Source organism: Oryzias latipes, chromosome 16 (assembly GCF_002234675.1).
Source record: "Oryzias latipes chromosome 16, ASM223467v1".
In the NCBI taxonomy this organism is placed as follows: domain Eukaryota; kingdom Metazoa; phylum Chordata; class Actinopteri; order Beloniformes; family Adrianichthyidae; genus Oryzias; species Oryzias latipes.
In genome coordinates this window covers 20,316,126-20,334,942 of record NC_019874.2, presented here as the reverse complement: position 1 = coordinate 20,334,942, position 18,817 = coordinate 20,316,126, and the positions used below count along the sequence as shown (strand labels likewise).

The 18,817-nt window shown below is 37.1% G+C and overlaps 3 protein-coding genes across 4 annotated transcripts; 1 reads left to right on the top strand and 2 right to left on the bottom strand.

Annotated features, from left to right (window-relative positions):
* Nucleotides 1-190: 190 nt before the first annotated feature.
* Nucleotides 191-5,502, top strand: tapbpl (TAP binding protein like). 2 transcript variants are annotated; one of them, XM_023964464.1, is made up of 8 exons: nucleotides 191-209; nucleotides 1,223-1,435; nucleotides 1,516-1,785; nucleotides 1,876-2,079; nucleotides 2,871-3,038; nucleotides 3,124-3,221; nucleotides 3,985-4,210; nucleotides 4,488-5,502. In XM_023964464.1, the coding sequence occupies exons 2-8, from the start codon at nucleotides 1,288-1,290 to the stop codon at nucleotides 4,553-4,555; spliced, it is 1,182 nt and encodes a 393-aa protein (XP_023820232.1). In that variant the 5' UTR covers nucleotides 191-209; nucleotides 1,223-1,287; the 3' UTR covers nucleotides 4,556-5,502. The 2 variants fall into 2 exon arrangements, with proteins under 2 accessions (XP_023820232.1, XP_023820231.1); XM_023964463.1 differs by lacking the exon at nucleotides 191-209 and adding an exon at nucleotides 216-485.
* Nucleotides 5,503-7,579: 2,077 nt separating this feature from the next.
* Nucleotides 7,580-11,940, bottom strand: LOC101173249 (vesicle-associated membrane protein 2). Its single transcript, XM_004077974.4, has 5 exons — nucleotides 11,225-11,940; nucleotides 10,302-10,437; nucleotides 10,026-10,184; nucleotides 9,686-9,737; nucleotides 7,580-9,363 (listed from the first exon to the last, which is right to left on the bottom strand). Coding segments are annotated over exons 1-5 (366 nt in total). The 5' UTR covers nucleotides 11,227-11,940; the 3' UTR covers nucleotides 7,580-9,346.
* A 2,126-nt stretch (nucleotides 11,941-14,066) lies between these two features.
* On the bottom strand, nucleotides 14,067-15,871 carry mrpl51 (mitochondrial ribosomal protein L51). Its single transcript, XM_004077973.3, has 4 exons — nucleotides 15,710-15,871; nucleotides 15,424-15,529; nucleotides 14,904-15,011; nucleotides 14,067-14,585 (listed from the first exon to the last, which is right to left on the bottom strand). The coding sequence occupies exons 2-4, from the start codon at nucleotides 15,512-15,514 to the stop codon at nucleotides 14,389-14,391; spliced, it is 396 nt and encodes a 131-aa protein (XP_004078021.1). The 5' UTR covers nucleotides 15,515-15,529; nucleotides 15,710-15,871; the 3' UTR covers nucleotides 14,067-14,388.
* Nucleotides 15,872-18,817: the final 2,946 nt, after the last annotated feature.

Here is an 18,817-nt window from a genome sequence, read left to right as displayed (position 1 = left end):
GTTTCTGAGACCAAGCCTCTCTTTTGTTTTACCAATAAACGTCTTTTATTCCCCAAGAAAAAAACAAAACCAAAACGTGTATTTTTGTTTTTGACCCAGCTACCAGTGACGCTTCCCTTCCTGCTCTCTCATTGGACAGTTCCCTCCGGTTGCTTTTTTGCTCGTCCCTTCTCTGAAGCTTGACGGCGCATGCGCGTGAGATGCTAAAAGTCTGTTTTTTCTAAGCATTATAACTTATAGTAACTCGTCCGATTATTAGGTTTTGTCTGTGATGAGCGCGAGAATCGTTTTTTTTAATGAATAGTTTATGAAAAAAGAAAATTAGAGAAACCAATGATGCGTCGTGAGACCTTTTCAAATCAAAAGTGAAAGTGCTGTAGTGTAGTTATTCAGTTATCGTTAATAAATGGGCAAATGACAGGTTAACTTCACTCTGATAATGATTGAAATCATTTTCTTCGGATTGTTCATTACCTGCGTGAATGGTAAGATAGTCTATGTTGGCTTTTTGTTGTAGCATCATCTCGTCACAGTGGATTTAACATAGTTAGAGTCTCCTATTTTCCTTGGGCTTGTTTTTAAAGACCCACTCCAAAAGAAAATTGTGCTTTTCACATATTATTTTTTTAGCTTTTGTTATGTACATCTTTCTGACTCAAAACTGTACTGTTGGATAAACTACTATTTCTAGCCATTTCTGTTTCACCGGTAATATTATGTTGGGTGGTGAGGGTGTGTAAGCAAGCAGGAGAGAGCACACACAAGGGGATGATGGGCAAAGAAGACAAGCTCACTCTGCACCAAGAGTCTCGCCCACATCTTAGAGTTCTAAACAACTACTGCCACTCTGCTGAAACTGTCCCAGAAAACAACATAGGTTCTTTGATTTTGCCTAAAAACGGTATAATCACAATTAAAGATGGTCGTAGTGGGCCTTTAAACCCGAAAAAGTGCTTGATGTGCACCCATTTTCTGAACCCAGCTATTGCATACCTCAATGTAAGCTCAATACAATAAATGCATGAATTGAGAAATAAAACAATATAATTTAGAGAATCAGAAGACTTTTAAGTTACATACTTGTCTCCCTTTCACTTCAAATCTTCAGATTTGATCAACTTTTCACATGAAGCCAGTTTATTAGTGGAGCTTAAATTGACCTTGACTTGTTAAAAGTGGCTGCAGGGTAAAAACAAGTGGACGTGTTCTTGCTGTATTTCAGCTGACGGAGCTGCAGATGTAGTGCTATCCTGTGCCCTGGTGGAGGAGGGGTCTGGACTCAGTGGAATGGAAGGTGGTGCCCTCTTCTCTCGGACGCCAGCCACCCTTGTCCTTCGAGATGTTGCCGTGGGCCCTGAGGAGCCTTTGGAAATGCTCTCTCCATTCGTCCCTCCTTCAGTCCCCGATCCGGAGCTCTTTCTGTTCGAGGCTTCAGGTCTGTCCTATTTTCTTCGTGCATCAACCTAAGTCTTATGCTGGACCTTGTGATGAATGTGTCTCATCCCGCTGTGACAGTGACCTCACCCGACATTCCCAACACAGACCGGTTGCTCCACGCTGATTGCAACGAGCTGGAGGTGTTGTGTGAAATAAGTCGTTACTCTTCTAAGGGGCTGCAGGACAGCTCAGATCAAACTTTTTTCATGGTGTCCATCACAGTGGAGGAGCTGGACTTCAGCATTTCACTCATCCTGGAGACTTTACCAGTGGAAAAGCATCAGTCAACGCTTATGCATAACAAACTGGGTCTACCTCTGAGTCAGTCAGGAACTCTGCTAACCAAAGGTGATATTCAGAATTTTCTGCTATCTTTCCTTTTTTTTTTTAAAGAAGCTGTAATTTTTTCCCTTTTGTCTTTGTCCATTGGTGTTCTAGCTATATTCGTGGTGTTTTCCAACACCAAGTCTTTGTCTGCCCCTCTGAGGGGAAATGTTGTCCTCGACTGTGGCTTCAAGCAGCAAGAAGTACCGTTAGCTCACCAGGTAGATGTGGAATGGCGGCTGCAGCACCGGGGAAAAGGCTGGAAAGTACTCGACTTGAAAACTACGCTGGATGATCCAGAAGGCGTCCATGCAGATGGTGGGCATTGTGAAGACTGAATGAGTTTCCTTCAGCATTTTGAGGAGCAAGCAGGAAAACCCTCGCTGGATTTTAGAGACATGGTGCTGATTTTTAGAAACCGTTTTGCTGCTTTTCATCCAGAGGAACCCTGAAAGTTTATGCTTTATTGTTACTTTTTCATATTTTCAAAAACAAGCTCTCATGTCAGAAATCAAACTGTAGAAATTTTGATGTTTACAATCCTCTTGATAAACATATTTTGGAACTTTGCGTTAAATTTTCCAACAAATATAAAATAACGCTAGAATTAAGCATGTTAAATCTACGGTCTGTTTTTGACAACATTTCCTTACATTTAAATTATATTATCATAAAATACATGTAGATCATCCAAAAAAGTTTATTTATATGTATACAATACGGTAAAAAAAAGTCTGCAAGAGTTTTAAGATTAAAGAAGATTTTATTTATTTTTGTGGTTCCCCTAAAATGAACACATGCTTGAATGCTACTTTAATTGAAAAGTTTTATTATTTATTTAATATTATTTATTAATTTATTTTGCTTTTATTTAAAATAAAATAAAAATCTTGAAGGGGTTAGAAGACAAAAAATATTATTACTTTTATGTTTTTAATCATGTTTGCTGCAACCTACAAGGATGCTCCAAAGTGCAGCGTGAGATCAATTGAATTAATTGTCTGTAGCGGCATCTAGTGGTGGAGTTGCACATTGCAACCAGCTAAAAATCGTATACAGTATTTATATCTAGAATGGACATCATCTAACTCTGGGATTTGTGTCCTCAGTGAATGTGGAGAGGAAAGATTCAAGCATGAATGCTGGGCTGGTTGTCAGAGAGGGGAACGTGTCTCTGACTCTGCCAGCTCTGAAGGTTTCTGATGAGGGGACCTACATCTGCACCGTCAGCATCGGTCACTTCCACGCACAGCAGGTCATTCAGCTCCACATCATTCGTAAGTTTCTTTTTAACACGAGTTCCTATTTCTTATGCATCCAGTTTTAATATCTTTTGTTTGTTTGTTTTTCTTTTTTTTTCAGAACCGCCACATATTTCCCTCTCAGAGGAAAAGTTGATGTTGAAAACACCCCAGACATTAAAGTGCTTCAGCAGAAATTACTATCCACTGGACGCTCAAGTCAGTACTCATTTAGTATTAAAGATTATGGAATATTTACATTTGTTTTAGAATTCTTTAATTCTTTAAGTTCAATTATAGATCTAAAAATTGACTTTAAAGGATTTTATACCTCCATGTTATTATTTGTAGAGCTGAAATTCTTTTAATGAATCGTACTAAAATCTGAGAATAGGCGTGTTCAAAAGGTCTGCCTTATCGCACGAAGCTTTCACTCAAAGCTTAATCAGACACATTTGTACATGACTTTAAGATTTAATACAGTTGTGTTAAATACATATGTACTGAGCTGACAAAGTGATGCAAAAAAAACAAGGATTTACTTTTGTTTTTGCTGTGTTAATGCAAATTTCTCCCCAGCTATGACCTGCCTTCACCCTACAGCAGCTGTGTTAGACTCCATCAACCCTCCACAAAGAAAGATCTCAAGATGGATGGAATTAAACAGATAAATAAATAAAAAGTGTTGCCTAAAAGACTTTTTTTAAATCTTAAAAATGTGTTGTGAGCATCAAAACTTAAAATGGAAACTGAAAATAGTTAACAAATGATTTGCTGCTTTCAAATATTGTTCTTGCTCAGAGAAAATTCCTGCAGTTAAATCACCACAGATGTTTAAACCCTTTAAATTTAACCTTAAAACCTTTCTGTTTGTCCAAGAATATGATCATAATTGTTTGTCTGTCCTTGAAAGAACTCCAACTTTGTCAGAGTGGCGCTTGCCATAGCGATAACAGACAGCTTCTGGTGGTCTCTCTTTCAGATGGAGTGGCTTTTTGTTTCTCCAACTGCCACAGAGCCAGAACTCTTCAAAGACCAGGGCTCCCTAACCAGCCATCGGCAGCATAGTGACGGGACTTTTTCCCTGTCGTCTCACCTCGTTGTGCCTCCCGCCGTCCCCCCAGGAACCAAGATCATCTGCAGGGTGTCTCACGTAGGACTGGATGCTCCTCTCGATGTCAGTGTGTTGGTTGAAACTCCTAAGATAGGTATGTATTTACCACAAATATGACTTTGTAGAGGCTAAAGATATGTTTTGAAATGTTTAAATCAGGTTTTTGAAGTATTTAATTTACTAAATTAGACTGTTAATCAAAGGCCACATGTTCTTATTGGTGAGAAACTTTTCATTTCTTCTGCCTTATGATTCAAAAATAAAGGACAGATTTAAGTTGAATACTTTTCGTTATGGAAAAGTGATTAACATTCACGGCACCTGTGAGTTGATGTCTGCAAATGAATAAATATACTGTATTTCTTCTACAGATTCTTACTGGTGGTTCCTGGGTTTCCTGATCGTCACCATACTTTTTTTCTACCAGGTTATGAAATAAATCATAGCACTTCTGAAATAAAACAGAGGCAAAAATTTGGTTTTACTGTGTCAGTCTTTAAGCAATTCATAGCTTTAAAAAAAATTGAGTTAAAGGTAAACAATAAATGTGTTTTATTGTATTTAATTAATTGTAATTGTTTAATATTGTTTCGTATGCTCAGTTGTACAATTTTATTGTGAATTGTTATCTTGGTAGGGTTAATCCCACCGCTGCAGTTATCGTTCTTTTAATCTCAGGGAACCTAATATTTGGAGTAAAAAAAAAGATCTTAATTTCCTGATTCATCATGAAAGTGCAACATTTTACAAACTACTTACTCACAGAGGAGAAGAGGCATTTCCAACATTCTATCAAATTACTTGACCCTCATCCTTGCATGTTTGACTTTACAAAAACTCAACAAAAAAAAAAAAAACGTTGATATTTGTAGAGAAGGTGCTTGTCATCCTTACATCCTTAAACACTTCCCTGTTAAGTCTAAAGCTATTTCTTTTTATATATATAATGATAAATTCAAGAGATTATAAACTAAACATGGCTCTGCATCCCTACATTCATGTTTTTCTGAGAGCCAACACCGTTTTCTGGTCTGTCCTCGTCTTTTTGTAGTATTAATAGGATTTCTTTATTTTGCCAATGACACTCTAAAGTGTTATTCGGGTTTTTGTTAGTTTACAGTGCAATGCTGAATGGTGAATCAGGAAATCCAATCAAGAGAGACAGGTCCGTCTTTTATTTATTGAAGAACGTTTGTGTTTATTGCTGGGATTTGATGCTTTTCTTCCTGTCAAACATTTATCTGGGCACAGTTCGTCACAAAAATGGGACAGCAGGGTAAAAGTACGTTTTGTGTGCCCAAATAAAATGCATTACATTGTGTGACACTATGACCTTGTGTGTAAACCGACACTGGATTATTAACAAATTAAAGTTTGAAGCTGTGATTATTCTTTTTATTTCAAAAAATTGTACCTGTTCATGTAAAAACCAAGCAGTAAAAATATATTTTTTTTAAAAGCAAAGATTTCAAATCATTTTTTAGGAGACAGCTTCCAGTGGCACATGTTTATTCCTGTCTCCAACCACAGACTTCTTCTTTTTTTTCATGTCTTTTATACATTTAATGTCAGATGTATCATGATTATGGCAAATCCTCTCTAGTAAGACAGGATTTGCCAGAGGTGTAAAATTACATTTTTCTAATTCTTTACCTGTCAAGCAAAGCTAAATTATCTAATTATTTTTTTTAAATTTACCCACCAGGCACAAGATCTCTATTAGATAGCTAATAGACAGCTATAGCTATTGTAGATGTCTGCTGAACATCTCAGACAACTCTATTTTGTTCTATCTACTCTATTTTTAGTCTTTGGTATGACTCGGCTTAGGAATGGAACTCACAACCTTCCAATCTCAGGGTGGACACTCTCCACAATACCACTGAACTGTTTAAGTATTTTTTTTAAACATTTACTAGATATAAAATAAACAATGCAATTTCACAGCCAGTATTATACATGATTTTGTTAACAGATGGCTGAATAGAAATCTCAAAATTTAACATTCCACAAAGAAGCAAACATCTACACTGAACTCTACCTAGGGTCTTGGAAATTTGCATCAAAACAAAAAGAACACATATAAATGCAACTTCATGTATGAACAGCCTATTCCTGCAGAAGAGCACATCTTAAATTTCAATAATCTTATGAATCAAAACCCAACTTGGGACATATACACACAAAAAACTCTTAATAACAATGCAATACTTGAGCAAGTATAGTTTGAAAAGTCACTTGTAACAAAGTGATCCCAGTTTTCGACATCATCAGATTGTTGTTTAGCATTGTGGATCTAATTCTATGCCTCTTTACAAATACTGTCTTCTATTGCATTGACAAAAAGTTGGAAATATGGCCTCTAAAGCACACAAAACAACCATTTACTGGCCTTTTAAATTATTCTTTCTTATTAAATGACCCCAACTTAACTCAAACAATTCTTGAGAAAAATGGCAGCTTGTTTATTAGGCATATGGTAGGATATAACCTCAATGCCATTGGCCGTGGGAAAGTTGTCTGCTGGAGATCAAAACAGTGATGTGCAATAGACCTCCGAGAACTGATGGATGCATAATGCATATCTATAGCTGTAAATGTCAATAAATACCTGATTTAGATATCTAGTTGGATGTGTCTGTGACCTGCGGGTAATTAGGTTACTGGCAAATGAAAAATTTAAGGGGTTAAACGTTTATACATTTTGCCATGAATTCGATTTTTAGCTGGTCTGTGATGAGTAAAATACTCAAATTTCATCAATTCTTCGTGTGAAAACAACTCATGAGTTAATGGAAATAATCTGTTGGCTCCTTTTGAGGTCACTTGCAAAAGCAAGAATTTTTTAACCACCTACAAATATTTTAAAAGAAAATAAAAGTCAGTATTTTATTTTTTTGGTTTTGAATTTAACCTTTTGCCTTTTAAGCATTTATTTGGTAATCTAATTACATTAAGGTTTAATAGTCTCTAATCTCTCAAACTCCACAAAAACAATTTGCTGTGTTTCCTTAAGAAATGTTATATCAGGTCAGTGGTAATTGTTCATGATAAAAATAACCTTTGGATGAAAAGGAAATTTCACATATTTATATACGTAATAGAAATATATTTTTGACTGATTGATACAGGCTTAGTGGGTAACACTTTCACCTTACTGTGAGTAGGCCCTGGTTCAAATCCCGGCTCTTTGATCTTTTCATGGATGTGTGGGTTTTCTCCGGGCTCGTCAACTTCCTCCAACAGTACAAAAACATACTTTTAAAGGTAAACTGGTGACCTTTAGGTTTAAGCGTGAGTGTGTCTGTCTGTCTTTGGCTCTGCAATGCACTGGTGCACGATCCAGGGCGCCCTACGCCTTTGCCCAACAGTCACTCAGTAGACTCTGGAAACCCATTGACACTGAAAAGGACTAAGCAGGTATAGAAAACGGATGATTGGATGGATAAAAATCCACTATGAATGCGGTGCACTTCATGATTTCTTTATTGACATCAGCAAAAGTGATAGACATGCATTTCTATTTTGCAAATCCAGTTGCATTTCATCGTGAATGTTCAGGTCACCAAACCCATTTATTTTTCTTAAATCAGGTTCAATTACCCAACAATATTGATACACAATATATTTCGATACTTCTGGCTTAGCTCTTCAGTTGTGCAGAAATGCACATTGACTTGATATTTTTTCTGTTTCATTAACTTTCAGAATCAGTCCAAAGAAAGAAACCAATCCTAAATTATACAGCAGCCTCCACTTCTAGACCTGAAGGAATTAGTATAAACATTTTCAGCATAAGCTGACTGATGGGTACGATGGTTCCACAAATACAATACTACATGTTATTGACAGTTCATAATAATAGTGTTTGCTTACGGTGTCTGAATATTATTTTTCTCTTACTAAAGCAAGTGGTTCTAACAAAACTTGGCAAACCTGTGAGCATGGTTGCATTATACGTTGCATATGCAGATCTGTTCGATCAGAAAGACGTTGGGATCCCACTAACTGAAGAAAAATGTACAATCGGCAGTAAGAATCAGAAATGGCAGACACAGAGATTACACAAAAGGCAAAACTACAGACACCGTTTGCCATGCAGGTTAGAAACACACACCTCCTTCAGGCCATTGTGGTTCTTCAGGCGACAGATGAGTCCGTTTTTTATTTTTTTTTGTCAGCAGGGGATGGCGAGGCCTGGCTCAGACTTTCCTAATCCTGTTCTTTTTCCCAGCAATCCTGCTGTTTCATAACCATATGGAGACGCACCAAAAAACAAACAAAAAAAAACTGTCCAAACAAGTTAGTTTGATAGGCGATGCTGCATCAGCTTATGGCTGTGACTCTGTCCACACCAGTGATGAGACTTTCCTCTCAGTCCTCTTCATGTGTTTGTGTGGAGATTGTCTGCTTTGTGTTTTTTCATCTTGTATTTTAGATCTAGCATAATGCCACCCAAAACCCCAGGCTAACATTGAGTTTATCTACAAGACTACTTCACTGATAGCTATCGATTCTAAATTAGGTTTCTTATTTATGCAGGACACTCCTACTCAATACTCCTACCACCTCTCCCTGAATCACCTCCTCCTTTCCCAGGTCCCTTTTTTGCATTTCTCCTTTCTTGTAATCTTTTTGCACAAGTTTCTCATGTGACAGGAAGTTGGACAGGAAATGGAAAAAGTTACTGGTAAAAGCTTAAGTTGATTTTGGACAATTTCTCACAAGCAAACAACATAAAGTTTAATAACTTTATCTAACATCGGTTAGTAAGCAGCAATGATTGCAGCAGTCTTGATGAAAGAGAGTCTGTTAGTTAGCAAACAAGAATAACAAAAAAATGAATGAGACAAAGCTTTGGCTTGACTGGACTGGAGACTACAAACTCTTGTTAAATCTCCCATTTTTGTATTTTCCCGTTTGTTCCCCTAAACATCCCTCTATCTCCGTCCTTCTCTTTCACTCTGCCGGATGCAGCCTTCAATAATACATGAGGAGCAGAGACAGGGGAGCACGAAAGAGACCTCATGGAGAACAGGGGAGCAAAGCAACATGAGGAAGAGAGCATCTTTGAAAACTACTGTCATGTTTGATGGAAGGCTGAGAAGATAAGGAAGAAATGGCTGAAAAAAGGGGAGGAGTGGCGCTTGGGTTAGTTCTGGTTTTTCTCCTCATCCCCCCCCCCTACATCCTCCTGAAGTTCATATCCATCTGTGGCGATGGGAGGAGCTCAGTAGAAGAAGTACACTGCAGATGGAGAAAAGAGTGGTCATTAGTGCAATGCAAAGCACATGTCATCTGTTCAGATCCAGACTTGGGTTCTTTCTTTTGGTCAAAATCTAGTGATAAGGTGTAGAACACTGAGGGTTCTGCAAAAAGCTGACAGCGCAAGAAAATGAGGCCTAATTTATTTTTGTTTTATGGAACATTCAGTGTTTAGCAGCACCAATGAAGTGACTCATTTGTGTCATGAGATTTATCACATCGTGTGAACGCGCTACCATAACTGTGGGAGGAGAGCCAGTGAACGTGTTCAGCCACTTTCAAACCAAAGGCACCTTCTACTCACAGAATATTATTCCAACCACAATGACTCCAATGATTCCCATCATGATCATCATCTGAAAAATGAAAACCACAAAAGACGGGTCACCATCTCCAAAAGATCAGAGCAAGTCTGTACAAAATAATATATTTCAGAGTTTCAGGTGAAAACTGGACTAATTGATGGGTTTTCTCTTTCTGCCCTGAAGCATCAGAGCTGCTTCCACAGCAGCTCATTACCACTTTATGTAGTTTTACATGCATTCCTCTGACTTTAAACTGGCATATGCTCAACAGAGATTACAATATAAGTGTCTCTTTGTCAGGAGTCTGTGTAATGGTCCATCACGGACTAATGTGCCCACCTTGCAGTTCTTCCACCAGTATTTATTTTTTAGCTTGGCTGCGCAGCTTTCAAACTGAGAGGCTCCGGCCTGCAGAGCGTCTGCTCTGTCATCCAGCTCTGAAAGCTTCTGGTCTCTTTCCAGAACCTTGTCCACGTTCACGCGCATGATATCCACTACCTGCAAAGGGCAATGCATTTAGTCTGATAAATAAAGGAGACAAGAATACATTGCATTTCCCATTTAACATTTTAGATGATATCTCTTTGACAAAACAGATATTTCAGTCTTGCTTACCTCCTCAACTTGGGCCTGTGTCTGTTGTAGCCTGCGGTTGCTGGACGTGTTGGGTGGGCCGGCTGGAGCTCCATCTGGGCCCGGTGCTCCTGGAGCACCTGGAGCTGCAGCTGGCGGGGCAGCATCTGGAGCAGACCTGAAAAATGGAATTGAAAATATTCTTCACAGTTCTTTTTTAATTATATTTTGCACATATATAACATATATGCTTTCCCTAGATCTTACTAAATTATGTACATGTGCATATTTTTAATGGGTCTGTTTAAAAAAACAATGTAAAATACAACAACAAAAAAAGTTAGATCTGGGTTTCTGCAATGGCTTAAAACTGTTATTATTTTTGGTAAGTAAATTTAAAAACCTCGAAAAAATGTTTGCAAAAAAGCTTCTTGAAAAGCAAAAATTTAGGAAAAAAAGAGGGGTTAAGAGATGCAATGGAGAACAAAAATGGTGTAAAAATAAATAAAAAAACTGAATAAATGAAGAACATATGATGAAGTGGAGAATAATAAAAATATACATTGATGACCACAAAAACAATGGTTGGACGGTGATAGAGATGATGTATAAAGCAAGAAGCACAGAGAACTTCTCATCCAAAAAGCATTCATCTGTTTAAGACAAAAATTTGGATTGAAAAAAAGTCCCAGGTTGGTTTAAGTGGTGACAGCAGTTACCCTCAGAATAAAGAATGAATAATTCACCAGAGCTCAGACAGAAATTTTCACTTGCGTCAGCAGAAACCATCAAGGGAATAAAAGAAATAAAAAGGAAGGGTCTAACAGTTTCACTTTGAGGAAAAAGAAATACATTCAAATAATCTAGATTAATCATGACCTGGCTGTGCTTATTAGTTAATGTATGTGTGTGTGTGTGTGGGGGGGGGGGGGGGGGGGCAGCAGGAAAGCCGCATTAATACTCACATCTTCTATGCAGCTGTTAGAACGGACTCACAGCGGCGGAGGAGGGGCGGCTGGAGAGGGGAGGGTCTGAAGTGGATGGAGGGGTAAAAAAAAAAGAAAAGACCCCAAAGATTTTTTTAAAAGATGCAAATTTGCAGGCAATTGCAGTCCAAACAAAAGGCAGAACTTTTAATCAGCAAAGAGGCTGGAGGAAGTGAGGGCGGAGGGTCTTCTTGGCGCAGTGGAGCAGATCTTTTCCAGCGAGTCTTTGAGTCATCAAAGTACCGCAGTACAGTAAACAGGTCGGGTGATAACCCACCAAAGGAAGCTAGGAGAGATGGAGGGGAAGGGGATCACTTGTAAATCCTAATCCGCTCCGGAGAAACGCGGATGCGGAGTCCCGCGCGCTGCATCCAGCTCCTCCAAGAGATGCTGAGTGTGCTGAGCTGCTCCTGGATGCTGACTGAGACGCGACGCTGATTGGCTCGCGGTGCAGTCGCCTCTTCTCAGATCTCTCCAAAAGGGAAATTAAAGAGAAAAGAAAATCCCGCAGTTTCAAATCCGAGCAGGAAAAGTACAGAGGTGACAAATGTGCAGTCTGACTTTCATCCCTCCTCTTCCTCTTTGAGTGGTTTTGCCCGCGCTAAGTGTTACGGCGCTGTGGACAACTGCAATGATGCGTCTCTCCTGCTCCCTTCTTCACTTGGACTTGTAACGACGGTGCAGTCCCCCCTCCCCTCTCCTCCTCTGCCTCCCCTCACACTTTGCAGTGCTGCAGCTCTCCGTGTCGGATGGGGCGGCGGGACGACACTGCGGTACAGTGGAAAATCTACTGTGTTGACTCCACGGTTTTCATCTCTGGACGGGATTGCCCCACTTTTTGCCCTCCTCCCGCATCACATTCCTCCCTTAACACGACTGATTCCTGTATCCTTCTCATACGCCATGATGTTTCCATTTTTATAAATGGGAGAAGTGAGGGAACTAAGCCTTGAAAATACATAAAATGCCCATAAGTGTTTAGATTGAGTAAACTGCATTTAAGCCTTATAGATCAAATTGTTTGTTTGGGCTTTAAATTAAACTGAAGCAAGTCTTTTATATTTCGTTTTTTGTGTATTTTCCTGCAACTATATAATCTAATTGTTATTATCACTTCCTGAATGAATGCAAACCATCAAGGATCTTTATAGCTATAAAAAAAATGGAGAAGTTGTCGTATATTTTTGTTTGGGAAATGTTGTGATGAAAGGGGGGCTGGTAAGCTTGGTAAGATCATTTTTTTCTTCATTGTAAGATTTTTTTTGTCAATTTAAAGAAAATCTGCCACTTATTTAAATGGTAAATGGCGTATACTTATATAGCGCTTTCTACCTTCTTATGAGGGTCCAAAGCGCTTTACAGTCACAGTATAGGGGCATTGTTTTGCATTGTACCAAATACTTTTGATTTTCATTCCTAAGTTCAAGTTTTAACTAGATATAATTAGATATTGATTTGTATTTGTTTGACAGTTTCATACAAAAGCTCATTGTTTTGGGACAGAAAAGGTTTTTATTCAATTCAATTCAATTTTATTTGTATGGCCCAATTGCACAACAACAGTCGTCTCAATGGGCTTCGTATTGTTGAACTAACTAAAGTTAGGTGGAACTCTCATTAATAGAAGCAATAATTTTTACATTTTAAAGTGGTACAAAATCTTTTTTTTTTGCCTGAAATACTTTGTTCTATGAGATTCATAAAAATTGATTCGTTTTTTTAATCCCACTCCCAATACATCAGTAAGACCCTGCAAGAGGAAATATAGGGAAACTGTATTTTGGATATATAAGAGAATATAAGTTTAATATTTGCTGGCTCCGAGACACATTGCAGATATTATATAGGTAATTAAGATTGTTTTTTTGTGAGCCAAGAACTAGACACATTTAGAAAGGCGCAATAAATTATTTATGAATTTCATTTAACTTCCATCTTGATTTTCTCTTCTCTGCTGAACCAGTCCTTCCTGCAATAAAGCAGCCAATAGCATTGTGCCATCGCCATGGTTAAAATTTAGATGATGTTCTTAAGTCCAGCCCTTCCATGCCAAACAGTAATATTCTTTGGAAGAAATTGAATATTAATTTTATTTTATTCCAGAACATAGAAGATCTTCACAAATAGTATTTTTACTACTGCATGTTTCAAACCTTTCAAATAAAAAAATGTATTTCAGTTATGAATCCTGTTCCTCTGCTCTCATGTCCTATTCAATCATCTGTCTTTTGACTGAAGAAATTGAAGTTTTTGTTTTTTTCCAGTCTTCCTCTATCCCTCTTTTGAAAGTACATGAACAGAAATACACAATTCTATCCAAATATCCCACCTTCATCCTCTTTTTGACAATTGCCATACTTTTGTTCTTAAAACATTTTACTCTGGAAAATCTATGCAAACATGTTTTTTTTGTTTAAATATTTTATTTTTTAAATTTGGATTATGAAAAGCTTCCTCTGTGCATCTTTTTCAAGAAACTATTTTATTCTTCTGCTTTTTTTTTCACAGCAGCTATTTGATTGAGATCCATTTCCACAATTTGCCAAGAACTCTCAATGTGCATTTTCAAGCTTTTCTGGTATCTGACTGCTGATGTTACATTAACATTTTTAATTATTGCTTCTATTTTGACTTCACTTAAAAAGAGCTCATGCAAACATTTAAACCTGCTGAAGCTTATCTAAAAGGCAGGATGAGAAATTAATGCTGATGTGGGACTTTTGTCCCTGGATGGAGAAATTTTAACTTTTTGGTTTTTATTCCGTTTTCCTTTTATATGAATCTTTATCCCATATGACATAAAAACACCCAAAACTCCAAATGTCTTAACATAGACCACAGTAGGCCTTTAATGTTCTAACAGAGTAAGCACCCTATTTAAATGCAAAAACACATAAACACAATAAAACATTTTGAAAGTTAAAAAAAAAAATTCCATTCCATATTTGTGATTTTCTTTCAAGATTTAATATATAGGTTTTTTTTAAAGAGGGTGAAAGGCATTTTTTAGGTTATTTTAAAACAATTAGCATGTACATAAAGACAAACATAAATCTTGCCTGAATAATGATAAATGGTACAGTACACAGAATATGAAGTCACACCCCTAAAAGCCTGCATTTGCTAAGATGTTGCGGTTCGCATCAGCGGTGTTTCCCCACGCGGTTAAATCGTTTGTAAAGAAAGCGGATCCTTTTCTCCAAGTTGTGCTTCTCCAGAGTCATCATTCTGTCTCCCACCATCTTCTTTTTTCTAATCAATCGCTGCAGTTCATTTCCTCTAAAGCCTTTGAGCCAGCAGGGGGCAGCAATGAGGTCTCTGGGATGAGCTTTAAAGTCTCCTGAAGACACATGTGCATAAACAAAAGGAAAAAAAAGTGCATTTTGACATTTAGAAAGACAAATTTAAGAAAAGATTACAGTCATAGATTGCATTAGTAGATAGTGGATCCACAATGAACAATAAGTTTAAGTGTAATACCTGAAAATGTTTTTTTTTAAATTACAGGTAACACACACAAAAAATAGATATATTAACAAAACTAAATAATAAGATAAACCAATATCCAATTAAATTTGATAAATTTCCTAATGCAAAGAAAAGGAGTTTGCAGTGTTTTTTAAATTACATGGAATTCGCTTCCATAAAGAACAATTACCCAGGATGCCAATGTTGTCATAAACTCCATACATGGTCCTCTTCTCAGTCCATCTGTCAACCTCTTTTGGTTGAGGAATAGAATGCATCCTTATCTGGCAAAATGTACCTAAAAATAAAGAAAGTTACCTCAATCAAAAACAAGTGTTTGAATATAAAGTAACATCCTCACAAGACAATTCCCACAAATTTAGACTACTGTTACAAGGTCAACTTATTAGGCAGCCACATGGGAACAATAACAGTTGATCTGGTTGAATTTAGTGAATAAAAATTAGACGTAAAAAACAGATTTAGTAATACAAGAGTCTTTTTCACATAAGCAAAGTTAACAAAAACAAATAACTTCAAACTGTAACGATGATCATGAATACTTACAAAGAAAACTACTTGGGTTGTTTATTGTCTGATTAAAAACTATGTCCTAAATTAATCTGAGATAAAGTTGTAGATAACTTTAGTTGTTACAAATAATTAGATTGACACAAACTGTAGCAGGAACCCTGAGGCGTCTGACTGACCTGTCGAGATGGTCCTGGCTGTGTGCAGCAGAGTCCCTGCAGACTGACACAAGGACCCTCCGGCTCTCAGCAAACCTCTCAAAGCCGACATGTCCGCAGCTTTCCTCTGTAAGTCAATAACCGATCATTAAGACCACAATAACGAGAACATTTGGCGTTTTATGCACTGGCTTTTCCCCAAGTCGTCTCAGCGTTAGCATCGCTAGCTGCCTTTAGCATAGCTTTACCTTAGCTTTGGCTTCACCAGACATTGAGACAAATTACGTTGTCTTCTTTAAGTCATTACCTTTTTCCACGCGTGTTAACAGTTGAGTGCGAAGTGAACCCTTTTCTAATTTTATATATATATATAAAATAATATTTGTATTGGCATGAAACTTGTGATAAAGTTTTATTGACGTTTCAACATGCCCCCTATGGCTGTCTCCATTTTTGCTATGAATCCCATAATGCAACGCGTGCAGTCCTTAGTGCGCAAGCGCAAAAAATGACTTTTTTTTCACTAAAAGCAGAAAATAGCATTCAACTGACAGAAGAAAACAATCATTCTTACCTTTTCTTTTCATGATAGCTTTATTTTTGTTATTTACAGATTAGAGGGGGAAATGACCAGATCACAACTGACTTGCTAATAAAAAGTTTATGAGAGAAAAGTGTTTAAATCTTAGGTTTAAATGAGAAGAGCCTATTAGAAAATGTTAGCAAAACTGAAAAAATACACAAGTAACGTACACTGAATTAATAACAAAACCAAAAACATTAGATGATGCATTTAAAGATTAAAAGTATTGACTTGTCTAGATGGAAGCTCCATTTTATCAAGATAATGCGACCAGCTCAGGTATCTGGGAGAATCCTTTTTGTTCTCCTATTTTCAAGGACACATGTTTGATGGTTTGAAAACTGTTTCGATTACTTTAAGTGAACTAGTTTTGGAAAATTCCTTTTTGCTTTTCATGGCAATTTCCTGCTGGGAGACCAAATTCCAGGCCCTCAGGTAGGACTTTGCTTTTTATTTTAAAGAAAGAACTCTTTAAATTGCATCTGATTTAAATTAGATTAATTTAGAAGTCACACAATGCTGAAATTATTTTTGTAGATGCTGATAATAAAGATTTGCAGGATTAATAACAAAATACAGATAAACAAAATAAAATAAACACAACAAACTGAACAATTATGTGTGGAGAAGTCGGTGTTTGAATTGTATGTGCCCACTGTGTGGGCCAAAGTGTGAACCTTTGGTTTGTTTTGACAAATTAAAATCTCCCCGTTAAAATGCTGGTTAGGCTGAAACAAAAATATTGACATTGAAATGTCTTTTTAGATGTGTTAACTGTTACAGTAAGCTATTTTGTTTGTCAAATAAACAACAATTCTGGCAAGCAAACAAGAAAAGAGCAGTAGAAATTTATTTGTTAGCATTCTTTGCTTTGATGTAGCACAAGAACAGTTGCAATGGATCATAAAGACAACCTTTAACCGTCTTTTTTTTTTTTCTATTAGTGTGCAATGCATGTAAAGGCCAGATGGCTTTTGCAGGATCATTTTTTCTGATGCCAGAGCCACCCTTAGAACTAGATTGTTCCTCAAATTTGAATATCCTACATTTTACAGGTTGCAAAACGAGCCTGAAGGATTATTTTGTATGTGTCCTCCAGCTTTTCATGCCTATTCCATTAAAGCCTACATTTTTTCGTTCTCTTTAAATGCTTTATTGCAGATTAAAAAAAAAATGTAGTGACACAAAAGCATTTTTCTTGAAAAGCAGGCAAGGTTCCTAATATGTTCATGGAAATGTCAAAAGTTTATATTTACTAGCAATACAACAATCTGCAAAAAAGAATTCCAGATATTAAACTGTTGAAGTCACAGCATTTGGGCTTTTTTTCCCTTTAAAATCTCCATAGGAACGCACAGAGACGCAAAGACATTTGCTGACAGATGCTGATACTTTCAGTCTTACTGTTGCAGAAGACATGAATGGAATATTTAATGATTTCCAAAGAAACACAAAAGCTGATCTTAGCCAATATTTCAACCTTGCTAACACATCTGCAAGTGTGTGGAAACATAGCCCAAACAAACAATATTAAACAACATGTTCCATTTGTGCTCTGCAGCAGGATATAGAAAAGGCTTGCTGTTTTACTGTAAGTGCACAGGAAGTGTGCCTATTTTACGGATTCTTTTCTTTTTAAATGCATAGACTCAGAGTGCAGATAAAAGTGGAACATTGAACTAAATGCTAAGAAAAAAAAAGTTTAGACGAGCCTTCCAGTGAGGTGACTGAATATCGCAGAAGAAGCCATTATCATCAAAAAGCAAATCCATTTCCCACAGATGCACACACTCACGTAGCTTTATTGTCAGCTGAAAGAAATGCTGACAAGGCAGATTTGAGACGTTTTTTTTTTTCTTCCATACTAGATCACCGATTCATATCCATTCCCTCTGCCAGTAAAGCTTTTGAGCCACATGCGTCATTGTTATTGTGTTCAATAGTAACATCTATTTAGCACCTCAGAGTCACAGATCAGTGCAAGAGCAGAGCAGAATGTGTCAGAAAAACAGAGGGGAAACAACTGCTCACTTTCTAAAGAAAAATTACCGATTTGACTATTTTCCAAGCTATTTTCATATTTATTAATAGAAAAACCTGCTTTAAGTCAAACTGTGTTCAACTTTTTCCATTAGAGGGGCTTTTCTCTCAGAGCAGCGTCACCTCATATTCAGATTTAACCGGGGAGGGGGGGGGGCTGTCAGCTGTAGAAAAGACCCCCATACAGTGAGTGACACATATTTACCCACTACAGAGGGTTCCTGTTTATACAGATCTCACTGACTCTTACGTGCGCATACTTTAATGTGAGGAGGAAGTTTAAGGTAGATCAAATGAAAGAAAGACAGTGTCATCACCCATGAATGTCACATGGCTGCTACCAAGAAAAAGAAAACAGGCTGTGCCCACACACTCCCACATATATTCATTTGTTTGACTTTCTGACGTCTTTCTATCCATTTATCCTTCTATCTGCATATCTTGAGCCTCTTACAGCAAGAAATCAAATTTTACCAACTCTATTTATCAAATTCACAGTTAAATAGACTTATTTTACGTGTTATAAAACAATGAATTAATACAGGGGGGTCAAACTCATTTTCACTGAGGGCCACATCAGCATAGTGGCTGTCCTCAAAAGGCCAGATAAAATGTATAAATGGGACTAAATGTAATAAAAAATAAACGTAACTACTCCTTAATGTTAAATAACTCATTATTTATTCGTTATAACTTTTTAAAGTGACAATTACAGTTTAATTTAAAACATATGTTTGCTTGTTACTTTAGCATAAATCCTTTTACATTTGATTCTGTCAGGTTAGGTTATAT